Source organism: Alligator mississippiensis, chromosome 11, assembly GCF_030867095.1.
Source record: "Alligator mississippiensis isolate rAllMis1 chromosome 11, rAllMis1, whole genome shotgun sequence".
Lineage (NCBI taxonomy): Eukaryota > Metazoa > Chordata > Crocodylia > Alligatoridae > Alligator > Alligator mississippiensis.
In genome coordinates this window covers 30,191,137-30,212,066 of record NC_081834.1, presented here as the reverse complement: position 1 = coordinate 30,212,066, position 20,930 = coordinate 30,191,137, and the positions used below count along the sequence as shown (strand labels likewise).

The 20,930-nt window shown below is 44.4% G+C and overlaps 1 protein-coding gene across 1 annotated transcript in view; it reads left to right on the top strand.

Annotated features, from left to right (window-relative positions):
- The window catches only part of TMEM266 (transmembrane protein 266), a 105,200-nt gene that overhangs the window by 61,835 nt on the left and 22,435 nt on the right, over positions 1 to 20,930 (top strand). The window contains exons 6-8 of the mRNA XM_014606044.3: positions 207 to 345; positions 3,403 to 3,518; positions 19,017 to 19,203. Coding sequence (XP_014461530.1) covers positions 207 to 345; positions 3,403 to 3,518; positions 19,017 to 19,203 — 442 coding nt within the window. The remainder of the gene's footprint in view (positions 1 to 206; positions 346 to 3,402; positions 3,519 to 19,016; positions 19,204 to 20,930) is intronic.

The following is a 20,930-nucleotide window of genomic DNA, read 5'->3' as shown; positions in this document are numbered from 1 at the left end:
TTGGATGAAACAATTAAGGTTTTCTGTTTTCCAGCATGAAATGATGCATCTTTCCCATGGTCTTCACCCCATGTCCCCCACCTTAACACAGAGAATAAATATTAACTCATTCAAAACCCTTTAAGGCCACCAAGGGGAGTGGCAGCTTTTGTGACCTTTGGAAAGGGTTTGGAAATACTCTTCATTAAAAATCTCTCTCCTTTCAGGTCTTTGATGGCGCTGTGATAATCTTATCCTTGGCTCCAATGGTGGCCTCCACAGTGGCCAATGGCTCAAGCAGTCCATGGGATGCCATCAGTCTCATTATCACTCTGCGGATTTGGAGAGTTAAGAGAATTATTGATGGTAAGTGGTGATTAAATGTTGTCATGAGAATGCCCAGGATTGGCAGCCCTCATAACTGTTTGTATAGAATAATTTTATTTTTCTCTTTCCTCTACATTTTAAAAGCAGTGAACAGGTGTATAGCATTATGATCCCCATTGATGAGACTGGGAATTAGTTTTTAGGCTAACTACCCTGTTATGATTTTTTTTGGTTTGTTATATACCTTCTCCTGGCATACAGATATATGTGACTTGTTTTCCTTCCTGTCTTTTCTCCCCAAACACCCCTTCTTTGTAGTGCCAGATAAGCATCTTGAATCTGACACTTCTGCAACTGCTGTCTGTCCACTCTGGCATCTTCCATCTTTGATCCCTTTTGCTTTTGGTTTCTGTCTTTAGCATAACTCTGTGTCTGATGCTTTGTGCTTTCTCTGCATCTTGGAGGTTCCCCACTGAAGATGCACTCTGCAAACCTATGTGTGCTATTGGGTGTGATTTTTAGGCATGTTCCAGTGCTATTTTGCACAGGATTCTGGGACACACCTCCATTGGGGAGGCACCAGGAGAATATTCTGAAGTGTTGACACTGCAGAGAACAGAAGCAATGAATCTGGAAACAAGGAATCAAGGAAAGGAGATGTTAGAGATGATGGAGGGCAACTAGATCCATTATCAAAGTATAAGTTGCTCTGGTATAAACCTAAGGGATTTCACAATGCAAGTCACTTTCCTTCTGTGTGAGAAAAATTAGTATCAGGTTGGCACGTCTGGCCTAGGTCATGAGGGCTTCCAAAATGCAAGATGAGGCCCAGTAGTCTAGTAGGGTGAAGTCAGGGTCTGATTCAGGTTCTAAAGAATATCAAGGAATGCAGTAAATTTTGAGCAGTCTTGCCAAACAATTTGAACTTGCCCTAGTTGTGACTCAAAGGAGATTTTTCTAGGCAAATAGGCATCCAGCTCCTGTTGAAGTCAGTAGGAGTTGGTTGCCTTCATACCTTTGAAAATCTCTCTCGTAGTCTATAATTTCCCTTCATATAGTTGCTTTCTGCAGTTATATTTAAGAACCAAAATACTCAAGGACTAAAATACCTCCCCTGGAAGCTGGTGCATACCTATACAACATACAAAATTGGAGGGGATGAATGGGACACCAAGCAGAGAACAATCCTGCCTGGCCACTGAGAAGAACTAATATTTGCTGGGATAGACATGCATTTGTGTAAAAGATCAGGCAAGTGTTGCAACAAGTATTTCAACTAGTGACAGAGATTTCACTGTGCGCATCTACATGTGCATTTGCTCTGGGGTGGGCTTACTCTAGAGTAAAGTACTGTAGAGTAAACCCACTGTGAGCAGATGTCTGCATGTGCAGGGAAGCTGCAGCAGCTCATCTGCTCCTGGCAGCAGTCTGCTCCCACCCCCTCTGGCCCTGCACCGGCCCCCTACAACAGCCAGAGAGAGCTATAGGCTCCTCCCTCCTGGGTGGTAGACCAGGGGTTGGCAGGGAGCACAGGACCAGGAGACAGCTGTCTCTTGGCAGGGGCTAGGAGATTGCTCTCTGCTCTCAGGCGGCTGCCTGCTGCTGAGGCAGGCTCCACCACCGGAGCCCGGGAGCGAACAACCTCCCTCTGCCCCAGCAGAAGGGAGCTCCTTGCCCCAACTCCTCAACTGGGGACAGGGGACTTGGAAAGAGCTGCAGGAGAAAATCAGGTCCCAGCCCCCCGCCCCAATCTACCAATGGGGCAGCTAGCAGCAAGGCCCTGTCTGGGTGAGCATTCCCACTGCTCAGGGCAGGAGGCTGGGATCTGCCCCTCACCTGCAGCTCTTTCCAAGCTTTACACCTCAATTGCCCTATTGGGGCATGAGGCTGGGACCTACCCCCTGACTGGGACAGTCCCCAGCCCCCACTCCACCATTGCAAGGCAAGGACTGGGAACAATCTCCACACCCTTCGCTCCCCGATCATGATTAGGGAGTGGGGGCTGGGAGCTCCCTGCTGCCTGGGCATGAGGACATTGACCCTGCCCCGGCTCCAGTGGCCCAGTAGCAGGCAGCTCCCGGGGGCAGGGAGCAATCTCCCATCCCTTGCTGCCCAGCTGACCAAAAGCAAGTTTGCTCCCAGTCAAATGTCTACACATGTGCTACTGTGCAGTTACTAATCTTGAGTAAATTTGCTACTTGCATTTGCAGGTAGCAAATTTACTCATTATTAGAGCACATTCCTGTGCAGTAAGCGTCTGCATATGTAGATGTGGACACTTACTGAGCAGTAATTAGCTCTTCTGCACAATAAAGTGTCATATATTTCATAGATTTCATAGACATTAGGGCTAGAAGGGACCTCGCAAGGTCATGGGGTCCAGCCCCCTGCCCAAGGAGCGGGAAGTCAGCTGGGGGGGTCAAATGATCCCAGCAAGATAGGCACCTAAGTGTTCCTTAAAAGTGTCCAGAGTAGGTGCTTGCACCACCTCTGCAGGGAGTCTATTCCAGGCCCTGGGGACTCGGTCAGTAAAGAAGTTTTTCCTTATGTCCAACCTAAAACTTTCTTCCAGAATTTCGTGACCATTGGACCTTGTCTTCCCTAGGGGTGCCCTAGTGAACAGACATTCTCCCAGTTCCTGATGCACACCCCGATGTACTTATAGGCTGCCACCAAGTCACCCCCGAGCCTTCGCTTCTCCAGGTTGAAGAGTCCCATGCCTCTCAGCCTTTCCTCATAAAGCCTGCTCTCTTGTCTTCTAATCATGCGTGTGGTTCTCCTCTGGACTCTTTCAAGCTTCTCCAATCCTTTCTAAATCATGTAGATGCACCCACTATAGATCTGAGAATCTCTGATGCCCGAAGGTGGAGGTCCTTATGATTACATAGGATAGATAACCATTTCTAAAATAAGCTGTAGCTCAACCACAAGTGTTTGTGTTTATTGCAGGAATGACTGGGTGAAAATCTACAGCCTTTTGTTCATAGGAGATTAGAATAAATCTAATGCTTTTTTGTAGTCTTAAAAACTAGGAAGATGTTCCATTGAATAAGTAAAAATATAGATAAATTTCAAGTTTTTACTTGTGTTTTTTAGCCTATGTACTACCAGTGAAAGTGGAAATGGAAATGGTGATTCAACAATATGAGAAGGCAAAGGTCATTCAAGATGAACAGCTGGAAAGATTAACCCAGATCTGCCAAGAACAAGGGGTAAAGTTCAATTATGTTTTTATTTACATATTTCTTGTCTGAGATACTAATGTCATGGTGACGGAAATGGCCTGTGTGAGTTGCCAGATCTGAAGTTAGAAAAACCCTATTAGGGTTTCGTTAGAAAAATCCTTAGCTGCCATATGTGAAATAGACCTGACTTTAGACCAGATGGGTATTTCAAACAGTTTTACCTTTAAGTGGGGATAGCAACTACTTCTTTTCATTTTTAAAGGAGAAAGCAAACGAGCACTTTTCTAATAACTCATTGATTAACTATCTATGGAAATCTTGACACAATAAACAGAATAAGTGGATGTTGTTGGATTTACTGGACATTGCATTTATATTAATCCTATTTGCAGTAAAATAACCTACAGTGGAAAGCTAATAAATTGACTAAAATCTTGTTTTCTCTGAAATTGCACTAGCTTTAAATGCAGCAGGCAGCTTCCTAGTGCGCCTGTTTGAGACTTCTGGCAGACTCAAAAATACTTCAGTAGAAGCTTCTAGTTGCTGGAAGCAACTCAAGATTTTTCAGATCCTCCCAAATCCAAATGTATATAGTAATTCAGTCTTTAAAGAAAAATGAGATGCAATGCGAAGTGTTTCACATGACTACATTTAAAAAAAAGTTGGGAGAAAAATATCACTGTTTTTGGCAGTGACCCAAGTGTTTTGAATTACAGTTGGTAGCACAAAAAGAACTATTGAATTACTAGTTTTTAAATCTATTCTCTTTAGCAAAAGCCAGTTGCATGCAGCCAGCCAAAGCTAAGTTGAGCATCAGGTTGTCTTTCAAATAAAACATTGTTATCCCATAAAGATTATTTCTGTTCTTATTGGACAGTGGTAAATATTTGTATTTCAGTTACAGTTAGATACTCTGACTGAGATCAGTGCCCCATTGTGCAAGATTCCTGTGCAAACACCCAAAGAGATCCTCTCCCAGAGCTTAAAGTATAAGTGTAAGAGCAACAAGAAAGACTTGGAGAGAGGAAAAGACTTGCCCAAGGTCACACAACAGGCCAATGGGAGAACTGAGAACAGGTACCTAGGTCTCCTGCTTCTGATGCATTGCAATCAGGGATAATGGGAATTGTGTATTTTCTGAATTTAGGGAGTTCAGTGCTGACTGTTTTCAGAGGTAGTTGTTCACAGCACAGCACTCTTTGGACAACTTGTAAATTTACCTTTAACTAGCATCTAAGTACTAGGCCCCAGTCCCGAAACAAATTAACTTAAAGTCTTTCTTCTAAATGAAAGTCTCTGCAGAACTATATCCTTAATTTTTCCAGATGTTAGTAATAATGCTTAACAGAACTACACACACTTTTGTTAACTCATCCTCTTACTGCCTCTGTAAGTAAGGTAGATAAATTGTATTATCCCTGTTTTGCAGATGAACGAAAGATTATCATTTCACCAAGACCACACAGTAAGGTAGTGATAGAGGGGGGATTTGAACACAGGATTTCCTGAATAGTGATAGAACAGGAATTTGAACATAGGATTTCCTGAATCCCATTCCAGTGTTTAATCTGTTAGCCCACACGCTTATTACAGCTCTTCCCTTAAAGGGATAGTGGAAGGTTAAAAAACATCAATTTTAATACACATATTTCTGTTTGTGTTGAATTTGTTGACCTATTAAAACTCAAGTAGTTTTGGGCTTGATTGCTTCTCATTAAAGTGGAAGTAGCCCCCTTCCTGGAAGGGGAAGTAGAGTGGTGTAAAAGGATTTAGTGGACATGAGTATTGGACCATCCAGTCTAATCATAGGTTTTGTGTTTGCTTTCCTTATGACATTTTTCTAAGTGCAGAAATAAAAACAAGCCCGTTTCCTTTGTGCTCCTTTTCCTGAACATCTGCTAAAGTGAGCTGTGGCTCATGAAAGCTTACGCATCTCTGATTCATTTAGTCTATGAGATGCATCTCTACCCTGCCTCCTCCCTTGTCCTTTGATTATGTTCCCTTTCACTTTTAGGGTCTCAGCCTGAGCGGACAGTGTTTAGTTTGGGGGGGGGGGGGGGGGGGGGGGGGAATTTTATTTTTATTCTTCCCTTTCATCAGAAGGGGCAGAGTAAATTGAAACTGTAACATTTCTTTTCGTCCTGGGAGTTTGCTAAATTTGGATAACTTTGTGGTACCCAGGCAAAGGGACTGGTATCTTGCAGCGTTTACAAGAACATCAGGCATTAGGGCAAAGAAGAGTCCTACTAACACTAGATTCTGCCAACATCTACCAGACACAGCCTGTGCTGTCAGTCAGCACACCCTTATGTTACACCAGGGGTTTTCAACCTTTTTGGATCAATGTACCTCCAGTGGCTGGACACAGAACAATGTACCCCCAGCAGAGGGTGGGGGTGGTGTGCAGCTGGACCCAGAGTGGGGAGGGCGCATGGGGGGGGGGGGCACAAAGCTGGAGCAGCGGCAACCCCACATCTGGCTGGGCAGACAGTGCCTGCGCGGCAGCGTGGGATGGTGCGTGGCAGTGCTCCATCCCCACCTGCCCACATGTACCCCCAATGCCTTCTCAAGGAACCCCAGGGGTATGTGTACCCCCAGTTGACAACCCCTGCATTACACCAAAGGAAATATTGCACTGATAGCTGGGGTGAATCTGCAGGAACAGACCAGGTTCCTTCCTCCTTTCCAGGTGTCATCTGCTGTAGAAAAAAAAAGACTAAAGACAAATGACAATGTACTAATCTTCATTTTAATATCTTGAATTCCTGCCAGACAAATGTCTTAGCTGTATAATATCCTGTAAATGTACTAATTTGCTGCAGTTAGCAACATAAGACATTGACACAAGCACTGCATCCTCCCTTCATAAATTAACAGCTTCATAATTCAGTCAAGAACAAGTTGTCAGCATTATAATATTGGCATTAACACCGTATACAGCTTGTAGCTGAGAAAATGTATCATAATATTCTTTAATGTTCTGCAGGTCCCTGAACACATGAGTTTACATTTTTAACACTAGCTTTTTAAATCGTGGCTGCTTCTTGGTGCTTGTTCACTTGAAAGTGAGCAACCATATTTTCTAGCTGATTATATTGATTTTGCACAAGGAAGTTCTTTTCAGTACAAACAGGGTCTCTTAAGATGGTAACTTATGGAAGAGATAGATAACAGGAATCAGAGAGACCGAGAGAGAGGGAGAAGCCAATAGAGGGAAGTTGGGGGGGGAAGAAGAAATAGGGTCAGACTACACATTAGAGTTAACAAGTGCTAATTCTAAGGAATGTTAGTTTGTGTTAAGGTTGCTTAGTGCTAGTGATCAGTCACATGTTTGGGGTTAAAATGATCTCTAATGTACACTAGTCTGACCTGCCACTGGAGGGCTGGCTAGGGGCTGCAAGTCTCCTCCATTCCTGCCCTGCTTGCCAGCTTTCTCACTACAGTATAAACCAGGGATGAGGAGGCCCCATACCACTTGGATTGCTCTCTCCACTTTCCAAATCACCTTGCTCCCCCCTGCCTCTGGATCCCTCCTCCACTCTGCCATTGTCCCTTCCAGTCCCAGGTAGCCCCCCACCCCCTGATTGGTCCCTCCATCATCAAATCACTGCCCTGCTATGCCAGTCAGCCCAAGAGCAGTGTCAGCAACAACAGCAACGGAGTCCCCCTTCCTGCCTGCTCCTGGGCTCCCTGAAGCCCACGTTGCCCCCACACCTGGATCCAGCCTCCAACAGGCTCCACACCAGCACCACCACTCTTAGGCTGGTCGAGGTGCTAGGGCAGTGATCTGGGGGTGTAGAGGCAGAGGAGGCAACTGGCGTGGCAGAGGAGTGATCTGGGGGTGGGGGGGATGATTTGGGAGTCAGGGCAATTTCGGGGGCAGAGGGGGCAGCAAGCTAGCAACTCCCCACCCACCCACTCTGTCCTTCCCCCCATCCCCTCCTTCTCCCCCCTGCTCCTTGGCTTCCCTACCTTCTTCACCCCTTTTCCCTCTCCCCCCGACTCACCCCATCCCCACCCACCTGATGCCTGGCTGTTCCCAGCTAACAGTCCATGGCCATAGTCCTGGATGATAGCTATTCCACCTGAAAGCAATACCTTCTGGGATACTGGAGGACTGCCAATTGGTCGCTTAAACTCAGCTAAACACCCAGAAGTTAACTTAACCTGGGCTGGGCAACACAGATCAAAGATAATCTGTACTCAAAGTGGCATAATTTTAAAATCCCTGAATTGTATTTTAGCATTGTTAACGAGCCTTAACGTGTGATTCAAGTTTTCAGTGTTCTTAACATAATCTATTTGTAACGTATAATCTTACTCATAGAGAATATAAGACAGTTTCAAATCTGATATTGAAATAAAACAGAGGAATGGCAATTCACAGCAGGTGAGGGTTTTTTCCATAAAAGTGAGTTTTTTGTGTGGTATATGGTTCAATATTGAATTTCACATTCAAGCAGCATTGGTAGCTGCACTGAGAGTTTTACTTGAGTTAAGAGCTCAGATTTAGCCTGAAGAGTCTGGAAGAGAGATGAAAATGTTTCCAACACTGAAGACTCCTGCAGTTTTATATTTTGTGAGAACAAACTTCTGATTTACATTAATTTGCAAATTATTGGCAGGGTTAAAGGCACCACCTTTCATAAAGGTTGCCCAACACTTCCTGGGTTGACAAAGCCTTGGTTGGGATGATATAGTTAGAGATGGTCCTGTTTTGAGCAAGGGGTTGGACTAGGTGACCTCCTGAAGTCCCTTCCAACCCTAATTTTCTTTGATTCTATGATCCTCTTTAAAAAGGTGTTTTATTTGCATTTCTTATGACTTTGAGAAACACAAACCATTTTTTCCATGCCAGTTTGTCTTCCTCAGGCTCCATTTTTTTTGCTTCTGAGAATTTTAGCCAAGATGATTCAGTTATTTCTGAGAACAAGGTTAGGGAAGAGTATATTGTTTTGCTTGCATTTAAAAATAGTGATGACTGTTTCATTGAGAGGCTTTACTAATCTCATGCTTAAGTGAAGTGACTTGAAAATTGGCAGGGAAGTGGCCTTTGTATCTGGGACAGCCAACATTTGGTTAGTTGTTAACCTATGAAAAATCAGTTTGCTTGTAGCAAGCAGAGGGGTAGGCAACGTTTTTTGGCTAGAGTGCTGAAAAAACCACAATGCCTACCTTGGAAGGTGCCGGAGTGCCGACATGCCGAAAAAATGAAACAAGGGCAGGGGGTACATGGCAGGATGCCCTGCTTGTGCCCCTTGCCCCCCACCCAAAGCCCCTGCCCCCCAGCCCTGCTTGTGCCCCTTGCCCCCCACCAAAGCCCCTGCTCCCCCAGCCCCCCAGCCCTGCTGCCCCTTGTCCCCCACCCAAAGCCCTTGCCCCGCAGCCTTGCTGCCCCTTGCCCCCCACCCAAAGCCTCTGCCCCTCAGCCCAGGCTCTGTGGCTATCAGGAGCTACCCAGAACCTGGGCCAGCTGCAAACAGCTGCTGCCTCCTGGCCCCGGCCCCAGCCCTGGCCCCAGTTGCCTCCCAGACCCAGCCCTGGGCTCCAGGGAGGCAGCAGATACTAGCAATGCTCCCCGCCGTGCTGCCTTCGCCACCACTTCTGCAGAGCAGCGTGTGAAACCCAGTGCAGCAGAGCACAGCCGGGGTGCAGAAAACTGCCTGCCGCTCTGACCTCCCCACTGTCCTGGCCACAATTCCCCTGCAGGCGGGGGCAGCAGCAAGGGGCATAACCCTGAGTGTTGCCCACGCGGCTCCCGTGCACACAGGGGAAGTATGACCCAGGCATCGCAGAGCTTGCAGCAGCAGGCAGCTTCCCTGTGTGGCCCCTCTGTATGCTGCTGCTCTGGGTTGCACACGCTGTGCTTCTGGCCCTGCTGCCCTCCCCTGGGCCCTCCAGAGCACAGTGTGTGCGACCTGGAGCAGCAGCGCACAGAGGGGCCACACAGGGAAACTGCCTGCTGCTGCAAGCCAGATCTGGGGCTGGGAGGCAGCTGGAGCTGGGGCCAGGGCGGGGAGGCAGCAGCTGTTTGCAGCAGGCCCAGGTTCTGGGTAGTTGCTGATAGCCATGGAGCCCAGGCTGCTTGCAGCAAAGCTTCCATCCTCCCAGCCCGCTGCTGGGAGGAGCCCGGACTCAGTGGCTCAGTGGAAGAGCAGCAACTGTTTGTAGCCTTGGCCAGCTGCAGCCAGGAGGCTACAAACAGCTGCTGCCCTCCCAACCCAGCCCTGGCCCCAGCTCTCTCCTGGCCCCAGGCTCCAGGAAGGCAGCGGGTGCCGGCACTGCACCCATTGGGGCCAGAGCGGGGAGGCAGCAGCCGTTTATAGCCTCCCGGCTGCAGCTGACCCTGGCTCTGGGTTAGCTGCTGCTAGCCATGGTGCCCAGGCTGCTCCCAGCAGGGCTTGCAGCCCCCTAGCGACCTGCTGGAAGCATCCCGGGCTCCCAACTGGCAGCAGCTACCCAGAGCCAGGGCCAGCGGCAGCCAGGAGGCTGCAGACAGCTGTTACCTCCCTGCCCTGGCCCCAACGCATGCTGAGGAAAATGGCTGGGGGGTGCCGACTCCTAGGGCTTTGCAAGACAGTTCCCAACAGAATCTATCTATAAGGACCAAACTCCAATCTAGGGCCCAGGGAAATGTTCTAGGCATTTGTAGCTCTGGCTTGTCATGGGCTGGGTCAGAGCACCAGAATTAAGGGGAAGGATAGCATCCTGTGGTTTTGGAGCCCTCCCTGTTGATGCCCAAGGAGGAAAAGGAGGAAGCTGCCTGATTCAAATTCGGAGGGGACAAGAGATAATCCTGAAGAGACAGCAAAGGGAGAAGATCATAACAAGGAGCTTCGAGGATGAGGTGGGAGGTTGGAACTGGAGACTGGCAAGGGAGCTAGAGAATGGGACTGAGAGTTGGATTGGAAAGAAAATGATACTCATGAGGCAAAGATTAGGAGCCAGGGAGGAGAATGGTAGAGTTAGCTAGTGGCAGGGAGATTGGGCAGGGAGCCAGGAAGGGGATGGGGTCAGGCTGAACAAGGAGCATGAGGAAACGTCAGTATGATGAAAGGAAGGAGGTGAAAAAGGATAAACTGATTTGATACTCATTGAGGGTGCTTGGAGACTGGGGCTAACTGAGCAGGGATGTGGGGGTGAGAAAGCTGAAGATGGGAAACTGGATAAGAATGGAAATAGGATGAAGAGCTAGTGGTGGGAAAGAGGCTTTGGCAGAACAGACAGACAGATTGGAGCCCACAGGAGCACAGTCTGCTCCAGAGCCTGGAATGGATCCCATGACTGTTTGGCATCACTGTTCTTCTCCTCTCAGTATGTATAGCTGAAATACTGGCAAAGTGCCTCATCTCCCCAAGTGCCGGTCCACATAGACGATAACCAGCTAGTACTTGTGTAATGAACATATACAGAAAAATTAGGTCCTTTGTGTCTCAACATTCCAAATTAATGGATAATTTTACTTTAATTTTTACCCCAATTACCTTAATCTCTGTGCTTTACTTTGTCATCCATTATATGAAAATAATACCATCCCATCAATCATATGGGTGTTGGGAAAGTAAATTAATATGGTGAGGCAGTCAGGTACTGTAGGAGAGAGCACCGTAGAGAAGCCAGTGAGGAAATGAAGAAGTCTCTTCAGAGCAGAGTTTGACTAGCATGCAGCAAATTAGATGGGGAACGACCACTGAACAGTGAGGATAAATGAAATAATGATCAGCTGCTCAGGAAGGCCACATCCAGATGAGCGGGGATGTGTGGTATGTGGCACCATAGACCCATCTGCTTTAACATTCAATGAGCTTTAGGTAAAGTGCCCCACCACCATTTTGACATGTGGGATGCTGAATACATGAGACACTGAGGGTGTTTTAATTAGAATGGCCCCCAAGAGCTGCTGTAATTAAAACGACCCTCCCACCCTGAAGCACGTGTATAGGAGCCCAATGAGCACCCTGCCGTATAATGAATTATGGTGATTGAATAAAGGTGACATTTCCATTTTAAAGAAAGTTAAATGAACAGTTAACATTATATTATGTTTTGCAGGCAACATGACAAATGCATATATAACTTTCTTTTTGTTATAGTGGTACAACATAGCATTCAGCAGATGTATCAGTGAAGTAGTTTCTAAAACATTCCAAACAGAAAAGATGCAAGTTATTTTTTACTTTCTTTTTTATTTGCATTTCTTCTGTTTATGATAATGTGCTTTCTTGGCTGATGATCAGATATCACAACCATATAGTACATTTCCACTCTTGAGTGACATGGGAGCTCTGCACTTTGCAAATATTTATTTCTGGCTGGCCATGCATTTGGGGTCAAAATATATTTTAGGAATTATAGTAGCATGCATTGTTATTTTGACCTTTCTAGTACCTTACTGAAATTGTTTGAATTTCTGGTCATTATATTATTCCCCACAGACTAAAGAAGATGTATAAGATAAAGCAATTGAGGACAAACAGACACAACTCTGATATTTCACAAAGCATTGCAAACATTGAAGTCCACAAATGTATAAAAGGTTATACTAGTTCCATTGTAACTTTGTAGTAAAGAATCTGAAGAGCACTAAATTGTGGGTGATAGAGTTTTACTTGTCTGATTTAAAGTAAAAAATGACAAAACTCCAGAGATTTTGTTAATGGTGGAAGTTCCAGTCAAGAAGCATTTAGCTGTAACTCTGGAATTAGCTGTGAGGGAAATTCCAACAAGTTATCAATTCCAGTAATAGATCAGTTTATGAACTTTCTTGTTTAACTTTCTGCTGAAGAATCTGCAGCTGACTATGATCCAAAAAAGCTACATATACAGAAATGGTCCTTTTCTGTCAACACACATAGCACTGGGTTTTTCATCATTCACAAAAGCATAACTAGGGAAGCTTAGATTTTTTTCTTTTTAACTTGGTCTGTAATTTGTAAAACAGCTGCTAGTTTAATGGCAGGGCTATTTAGCTGGTAAAATTACCTATCAAAGAAATAACTTATGTTATCCTTTTGCAATAATTGTAATTTATTTCTAACTACCAGTCATTTTCCTAGTGAATGGAAGGCAGCCAAGGTCATCCTGTGTTTCATTCTGCCCATAAATCATTAGTTTGCAACTGTCTCCTGATTTTTATTGTTACCAACAATGGCCAAACTAATGGACATAAACATTGGATTGTGTCCCAGTGGCAGATGAGTTTTAGGGCAGGGCATTCTGTGCAGACAGCACTAATAGAATTGAGCAAAATTATTGCTACTGCATTAGACAAGAGCAAGTTTCTGGCTAAAGTGTTCATTGATCTATCTCTGAGGCTATGTCAATTATATTCTGTTGCTGGACATTTAAAGAGAAGCAGTGTATGATTCACCACAGTGCTCCCTTCTTGATTCTTATATGCGTGTTGTAAAACAAAGATAGCCAACCTGCGGCATGCATGCCACAAGTGGCATGGGCAGCCTTTGTGCATGGTATGTGGCCCATGGCAGAGAGGTGGGGGACAGGCAGCACAGCAGCAGATACGACAGGGTGCAGAAATCAGAACAGCAGATTGTGCAGGGAGCACGGGACATGGAGCAGAAAGCAGAGCAACAGATTGGGCGGAGGAAGAGAATCAGAATGGCACTCTAGGAGGTCACAGGGCTTAATCTGTGGCATGCTTGCCAGAAAGGTTGTCACTGTTATAAAACATGAGAGAAGATAAGTGGCGCTTTTTATAAATCTGTGAGCAGATTCACAGAAGTTTAGGACATGGAAGGGACCTTGTGATATCATTGGGTCCAGGCCCCCTGCTCTGGGCAGGAAAGACTGCTGGGGTCAAATAGCAAGGTGTACGCCCAGTCTCTTTTTGAAGATCTCCAGGGTAGGTGCCTGCCCCAGCCCTGCTGGGAGTCTATTCCAGAGTCTGGTCACATGAACTGTGAAGAAGTTTTTCCTTATATCCAGTCTGAAACCTTCTCAGTCCCATGTATGTCATATAAATGTAGATGTTTCTTAGAATTCCATATTGGTCTCTGTCATTTTCTCTATTTATAGGCATTGTGTTATGTAGCAATATGCAGTGTAATACACCATAATTCATGGCCTTTTATTTCCTAGCAATGTGTTACTAAGTGAATGTTACCCCATGATACACAACTAATTTAACAAAGAATAAGATATTTTAAATTCCCCAACAAAGTAGTCATGAGCTTTACCTCCCAAACTGACAACTTGGTTATGATTCCCTTTCGTTCAACTATAATAAAAAGATTGAAGTTTCAAAAGCCAATCAAAATTTAAAGGCAGTTTCTCTCAAATATAGGTAATTCCTCTCAAATATAGCTACCGACCAAAACACAGACTTTAAAAATTAAAGCTTTAAGACAGTACTTAATGTTCTGTCTTAGAATGCTCACAGCCAATGAGATCATTATTCTGTGCAATAGTCTCTGATGGTCAGAAATGCTGCTCTCAGTTTTGTACAAAAAAAAGGATAAATAAAAAAAGACAGAGAAGATGCTTCTCTGAAAATGACCAGTAATCCCTTTTCTTCAGTACAAGAGTATTGTCACTTATAGATATAACATTTACACCTCAGGATAAGTTGCTACAATTAGGGGGTCTGGACCCAATGATCTGTAAATTCCCTTCCAACCCCTAAAAACTATGAAACATAAATTCAGTATAAAGGTGAGGCAAAGTTAATATTTTCTACACAAAATGTTAATTTTAGTATAGTTCTCCCTTTTTTCTGTTTCCAGAGACATAGAATTAGAAGCTGTATGAAAGCTCCAGAGATACAGTTAAAAAAAAAAAAGAACGATCCTGCAGGTGCTGATTCTTAGACTAGGTTCCAACAAAGCAGATTCTGCCAGGCCAAGAAAGAATTGTAATCTACCAGGTACTTTTCAGTAATAATTGGAACGTGGAATTTTTTTAGTGGAGGCTTTTCTTAGGGTGTAAGTTCTTGTGATGGGAACCACATCATGGATGTCCTGGTAAAAAAACTTCACTGAAGTACAGATGGATCAGTGTTCAACAGTCTGCTCATCTCTTCCATTCCTCCAAGGCAGAAAACAAAACTAACTCCCTTCAAATACTCAGTTGGTGTATTCCTGTCTTTGCCTTCTAAACAAGCCCACATCCTACAGAGGGCCCATTTTTTGTGTTCCAAGTTTCCCAGTCCAGAGCCAAGACTTATCAACAGACACTCCTTTAGAGAGTTCAAGGGACTTGTCTACATTTGTCCTCTTTGTGTTTCCATTAGGGCTGTGCGAAGCTTCAGTCCCTAATTCAATTCGGCAGAGATTTGGCCCGATTTGGTGAATTAAAATCCAAATTGAATCAGGAGACCCTTTAATCTGTCTGAATCGAATCGGAACCCTCCAAATCGATTTGGAGAGATTCAGAAAGATTTGGCGATTTGGATATAGACACAGCTTTAAATGTTTTTTTCTACATACCCCAAGGTACCAGGCAGCTCATGAATGCTGAGATGGTGAGGCGGATTGAGAGTCCCACAGGAGCACGGGGTGGTCTCCAGCGTGCCTGGCAGCAGACTCAGAAGTGGACCAGAAGCACTTCTGGTCCACTTCTGGGTCCACTGGAGAGCATGTTGACAAGTCAAAATAAATTACTCTTATTTTTATTGGCTTGCTTATACTAGATAAATCTCTTTTGTTAAAGCAGACGGTATTATTTCTGTATACAAGTGTCATATTTTGAGCATAACACACATTTAAACTTTAACATTCATTACATCAAATTTATTATGCTAATCACTTGAGTAAATGCCCATTGAGGTTTCACAGGCTTAGAAGGTAACATGTCTAACCCTTCATTTTTCACTGAATATTTTAATAAGTGTACTTGTTAATAATAGCAGGAAGTAATGATTTCCTCCCCAGTCTCCTTTTCCATGCCAGCTAAACTACAAAATGAGATTTGTGTTCTAAAAAATACATATTTATTATAATGATGGTAGTCAACTTTCACTGTTGGACCAAACTGTATAGTTACTTTACACCAATAATATAGCCCGAGTGTTATGTGGACCATTGATACAAGACACTGGACTCATCTTCAGCAGTAGAAAAGCCGTCATACATAGAGGGTGTGTCTACATGTGAAATTAATGTGATTCAATAAACTCTGGCACACATTGTGCCAGAGTTTGTTGCTCCCAGGCACCATGTTTACATGTGCGCCTGGGAGTGCAGTATGGGCTTGAGCTGGGTCGGAGAAGCCCCAGGTGGCAGGGAGTCCAGGAGGTCAGCCTGTCAGCCCAAGGCTGCTCCAACCCAGCTCAACATGATGCAGAGAGGCTGGTTAGGGCACAAAGGTGCTCCAGAGTGGGGCCAGCCAGCATGCAGTCCCCACACTTAAGCATCTGCCCCAGCCAGTCCCATCAGCATCTGTGCATGTGTTGCTTTACGCTAAAGAGCACCACTGCAGGAGGGTACATATATTTACAAATAATAGCCTATGGCAGCATTTATTAGCTTACTACAGTCCAGTAGGACTACACCTCCAAACACAGAGACTTTACTGTAGAACTAATTAGGCCACTGCAGTAAACATCTCATGTAGATGCATCCACAGGGTAGTATTTTACTCTTGCTTTCCACTGTTGGATATGACTGTCCAAGGTTCAGACCAATGGTGAAGTGAATTCTAGAAGGTGACCCTTGTTTCCAAAGGGGGAGAGATCGTCTGCATAATCATTTATTTTGCTGCGTGGGTTTCAGTCAAGTATAGGAGTCATCAGTATATATATCTAACTTCTTATACATCTTTGTGTACTATTGTACAATACTATTGAAGCCAGTGGAACTGCTGATATATACCAGCTCAGGATATGACCCTTTTTTCCCTTTAACTCCCCCTCTAATAGTCTACATTTGATCTCTAATCCAACTGAACCAACAAAGGGGCAAGGGTAGAAATAGGACAGACATGAGGATCATATTTTCAGAGATCAGTAAAGGCATTCACATATGATTGCTAAAGGGAATCAGGTGTGCATATGCTTTTCCTGCTTGGTCAATAGAAAAGTCAAACTTTCCATACTGCCTGAGACATCAAGGGTAGATTTCAGGAGCAAGTAAAACTAGGTCTTCTGTTCTTTGGCATTAGCAGATATGTCCTCTGCAGGATTGGCAATGTGCATGTGTGTAGTTTTGTCCTTTGAACATAAGATGGCAGTAAAGCCATTCTGTTGTTTTACTTTACAGGAAGTAGTATACGGCTCACCTGAGTTATTCTGTTGTTCACTCTGTTTGTGATCCAGTTTCACCCACCAGTCAGAATATTCATCTTTGATTTTTTTTAATATATATTTATTTGTTATAGCTTATTCTTCACATTTATTTTTTCACTTTGTTTTATCATGATTTGTTTTGAGGAACTGCAGTTGCCTAGTGATGAGCATACAGAAGCGTAAGTCAGGAGACCTGGTGTCTTATGCCCATTTCTGCCATATAGCTTTTGTGTAACATTGGCGCTATGCGCTTTGCCTGTTTCCCCGTCAGTAAAATGGAGATGGTTTTTTCCTATGTGATGGGTGTTGCACAATTTAACCAATGCTTGTAAGAGGCTCTGTATTTATTGTGCTATAGAACTGCAATGTGGCAATGTAATTTTATTTTGTTTACTTGTTAATAGTATCAGCCATTTGCTTTTTAAAACACCACAAATCAAAATTATGTTACTTTTTACAATCCATAATGGAAAAGAACACCTTGTATTCAGCTTTTAGGTGCAGATCTTGTAATGCTTTTTTGTTTTCAGATGCTCCATACAGGTAGAGACTTTCCTAACACCAAAAGGCCATCAGTTGCCTAAGCCATATTCACTTTCAGTTGGAATTGGATACCTGAGTGGTTTTTTAAACTTTTGAAAACTTCCTCCATAAGTTGTTCCTCACTTCAGATTTCTGTGTGATATTTGTTAAAGAGGGAATCATAAGATTTTTCTGTTTTGTTTTAAGTATGTGCTCTCATAAAGATTCAAAATTGAAAGCTGAAATTCCCTATCATCTCTGCCCATTATAGTGCAAGGAAAACAGGGAAATAAAATACAGTGAGTAGCCAGTGAAATGTGAAAGTTCCCAGCTCTACATTACTGATTGATACTGGAGTTAATGGAAAGTCAGTGTCACAACCTGGCTGTTGAAGTTAGGGTGCTATTGTGGAAGAATTTATTGGGCCCAGTCTACTTCTGTCTTGGGTGTTAGGTAGCTTAAGAAACCTTCACTGTCAGTACCTGTGCTGGAGTCAAATGGCATAGAAAGACTCACCACACAGATGTGTGCCTTAGCCAGACAGATGTGAGCCACTGGTTCACAGTATGGGCTCATATTGTGAACCACTGAATCATTACAGATTTTAGACAGTCATGCTGAATCCTAAGTGGTAGCTTTAAGCAGAGGACTCAATGAAGTGTACCATATGAAATGAGCCAAGTGCTGCCTAACATGGAATGAACTAGACCAGCCCACATTTTATACTCTTGACAGCGCAGTGGATTTGAGTCAGCATCTCAGCGGTGAAGGCAGGAGCCATATTCTGTTAGCTAATGTGCCCTTTCACATAAGTTTTTAAGCATTAAGGTGCTAATTTCCCTTCAGCAGCAAATGTGCAGTGACAGGTGCATTACAGTATATGCTTGGTAACACGTCTCCTCTGCTGCGTGGTGTTTTTACAGGCCTTTGGTTAAAGGAGGCACAACGTTGCATTTCAAATGCTTTAACCTCCTATTTCACTCATTTTCTTTCCCCACTCACTATACCTGTAATTTGATTTCTCTGGAGCGAGCGGTTCCTTAGATCTCAGTCTCATAAGAGGGAGGGACCCAATGCAGCTCTCCCTCAAAAGCATGGCAGCTTACATGTGGGGTTTATAACATGGGAAGAAGATTAGGTGAATCCTTGTAGCTGAGCAGAAAATGTCCAGGCCCTTTCCTGTCCCTGCTGAGAGAGACATTAATCTCACCTCACAGGGGGAGTGTGGCTGTCAATCGTGGTGAAATACAGTCTGCCTGTGAGATTGCTGCTTTCTGTCCTTCTCCTTTTGATCATTGTCCCTATCATTCTACACAGTGCTGTCTACCCTGACATGTTAAAAATAATAACAATGAGGTAAAATCTGCACCTTTCCCTGCAGCTCTTGAGGGCCCTTTCTGGGTTTGAGGAAAGAGGTCCCAGTTAATGGCAAACCTATGCAGGGGCTGTTTCCACATTTCTCAAAAAGATATATTTGGGGGGAATCAGCTGGTAAGACTTCCCCCTCCACCAGGCAGTGGGTGGGGAGAGCAGGAGTGCTACCACTACTGGGCATCTGAGGAGGAAACTCCAGCTCTGTGGACTCCCTCAGGTCAAGCCCCACTTTATTCTGGCTGTGTGTCAAGAACAGAATTTGCTGTAAATGCAGGCCTCAAAACAGCAAACTGGACAGTATGCCAAGTCTCCTGTAAATAATGATTTTCAGGTGGCTTTTTTTTGTACCAGATTGTTTTATGTTGTGTATTTTCTCTTTCCCCCTCCAGTTTGAAATTAGGCAGTTGAGGGCCCACCTCGCTCAGCAAGATCTGGATCTGGCTGCTGAGAGAGAGGCTGCACTGCAAGTCCCCCACATGCTGAACCAGCAGAGCAGCAATAGATATAAGGTAGTGGCAACTGGGGACTCGGATGATGAAGCCACAGAGAACATCACTGAGTTACGGCCTGCGCGAGGTGAGTCCTGTCTACATGCTGTCTACCAGCCAGTACTGCTGTTTTCTTACGTGGAGTTATTGAATTTGCTGAATAATTTTCCCTTTAAAAGTGAATTGATTACTTTCCCTGAGGACTGCATTTTCCCATTATTGCAAGAAAGCTACGTCTGCTTCAGAGTGGCAGATGATGTTCTGTTTATGAACAAATTCCAGCCAGAGCCAATAAAATATCCATGGACGAAAATGACTGTGATGTACCTTACACAGCATGTCTCCAGCATTCTGATTATTACATCCATCAAGCACTGAAGTGCAGCAGCCAAGTCAGAACTGGCAAAGATTATTCACTTGGTGATAAAAGCATGGAAATCAGGAAGAAAGTAGAAAAACTTTGTCAGACTTGGGGGCCTCTGCATATTTGTGATTTAGAGCATCTAAGGCAGTTTGGGACTGATGTCATACCTCACATCTGCTACCAGCTGGTAGCAGATGTGTGATGTGTAGCAACCTGTAGCAACCTGGTAGTTCAGAACTCAACCAGCATTATGATTATTATGATTTCAGTATTAACAAATTAATTCTGTTGGGCCAGATTTGTGTGCAAGGTAAATCTAATTCATGTCACTGAATTTACATTAGGGATTAATTTTACCTATAATGCCAATAATTAATTCAGTTTTAAGTGTGGTCACACATTGGAGGTGTTTGGAGGGAAGGGAAGGCCAGTTCCACTCCCTAGCCTTCTTCCATGTACTTTTTAGACTTGCTCTGGCATTGCTGTATGGTGATCTGAGTGGGATGGTGATCAGACTTTAGCAAAGAGGACTTTTTTACACATGCTCCAGGGGTAAGGAGGGTGGTGGTGATTAAGCTGCTCTATTTAAAGTGCCTGCAGGGTCTTGTGTTTTCACTAAAGCTTATTGAACGAGCTCTAGTTAAAGTGCCCCTGCTGCCATTTAAAGCCAGAGATGCTGATGCATGAGATGTGGAAGCTGCTGAAGAGCACTAATTAGCATGCTCTAGCAGACTCAATTAACTGAGTCTACTCTGAGGTGCTGTAAATACAGCCTCCCCATTTGTCTATAGGCACCCAGAGAATGGCAATCCCGATCTCTGAAGTAGAGCAGGGGCAGCAACCAATGGCCTGCAGGCAAGATTCAGCCCACAAGCCATTTGTTCCATCCCACAGATGTGGGGCTTCTGCAGTTAGATTGACCCAGTTTGGGTCAGAGGTAGACAGGTCCACGGTGGGTAAGTGGGCTTTAGGACCCAGCTGCCACTGCTGCTTTTCCCTGTAGCAGCATGGGAAGTGTGTCTGCAGCCAGTGTTCATGTCTGTGGTGGCAGGGGAAATCCCCCTGCCACCACAGGGAAAACTGCCAGCTGCCAACACTGTCCCCAGGTGGGTGCTGGGAAAAGCAGTGGCAGCTGTAGCTAGGTCCACCTCTGACCTGAACTGGGTCAGTCTAGCCTGCAGCCTGAACAGGTTGCTGACCCCTAAAGTTGAGCATCACCTGGCACCCTACTTTCAGTCAAATTCCACAGAATTCAAGGAAGAAAGAAGTTTCCAATATTTTTCAAACAATTCTCTTTTCTCTGGTAAATATGAACTAGTAACAATGAAACAAGTTAGAAATACCAGCTTTATTTATTTATTTATTTACTAATTTACAAGTCTGATCACAGTTTACCTGTTAAGTATTTCAGCTTTCAAACTTTGTAGTTTGAAAACAGGAAGCAGAAGGTT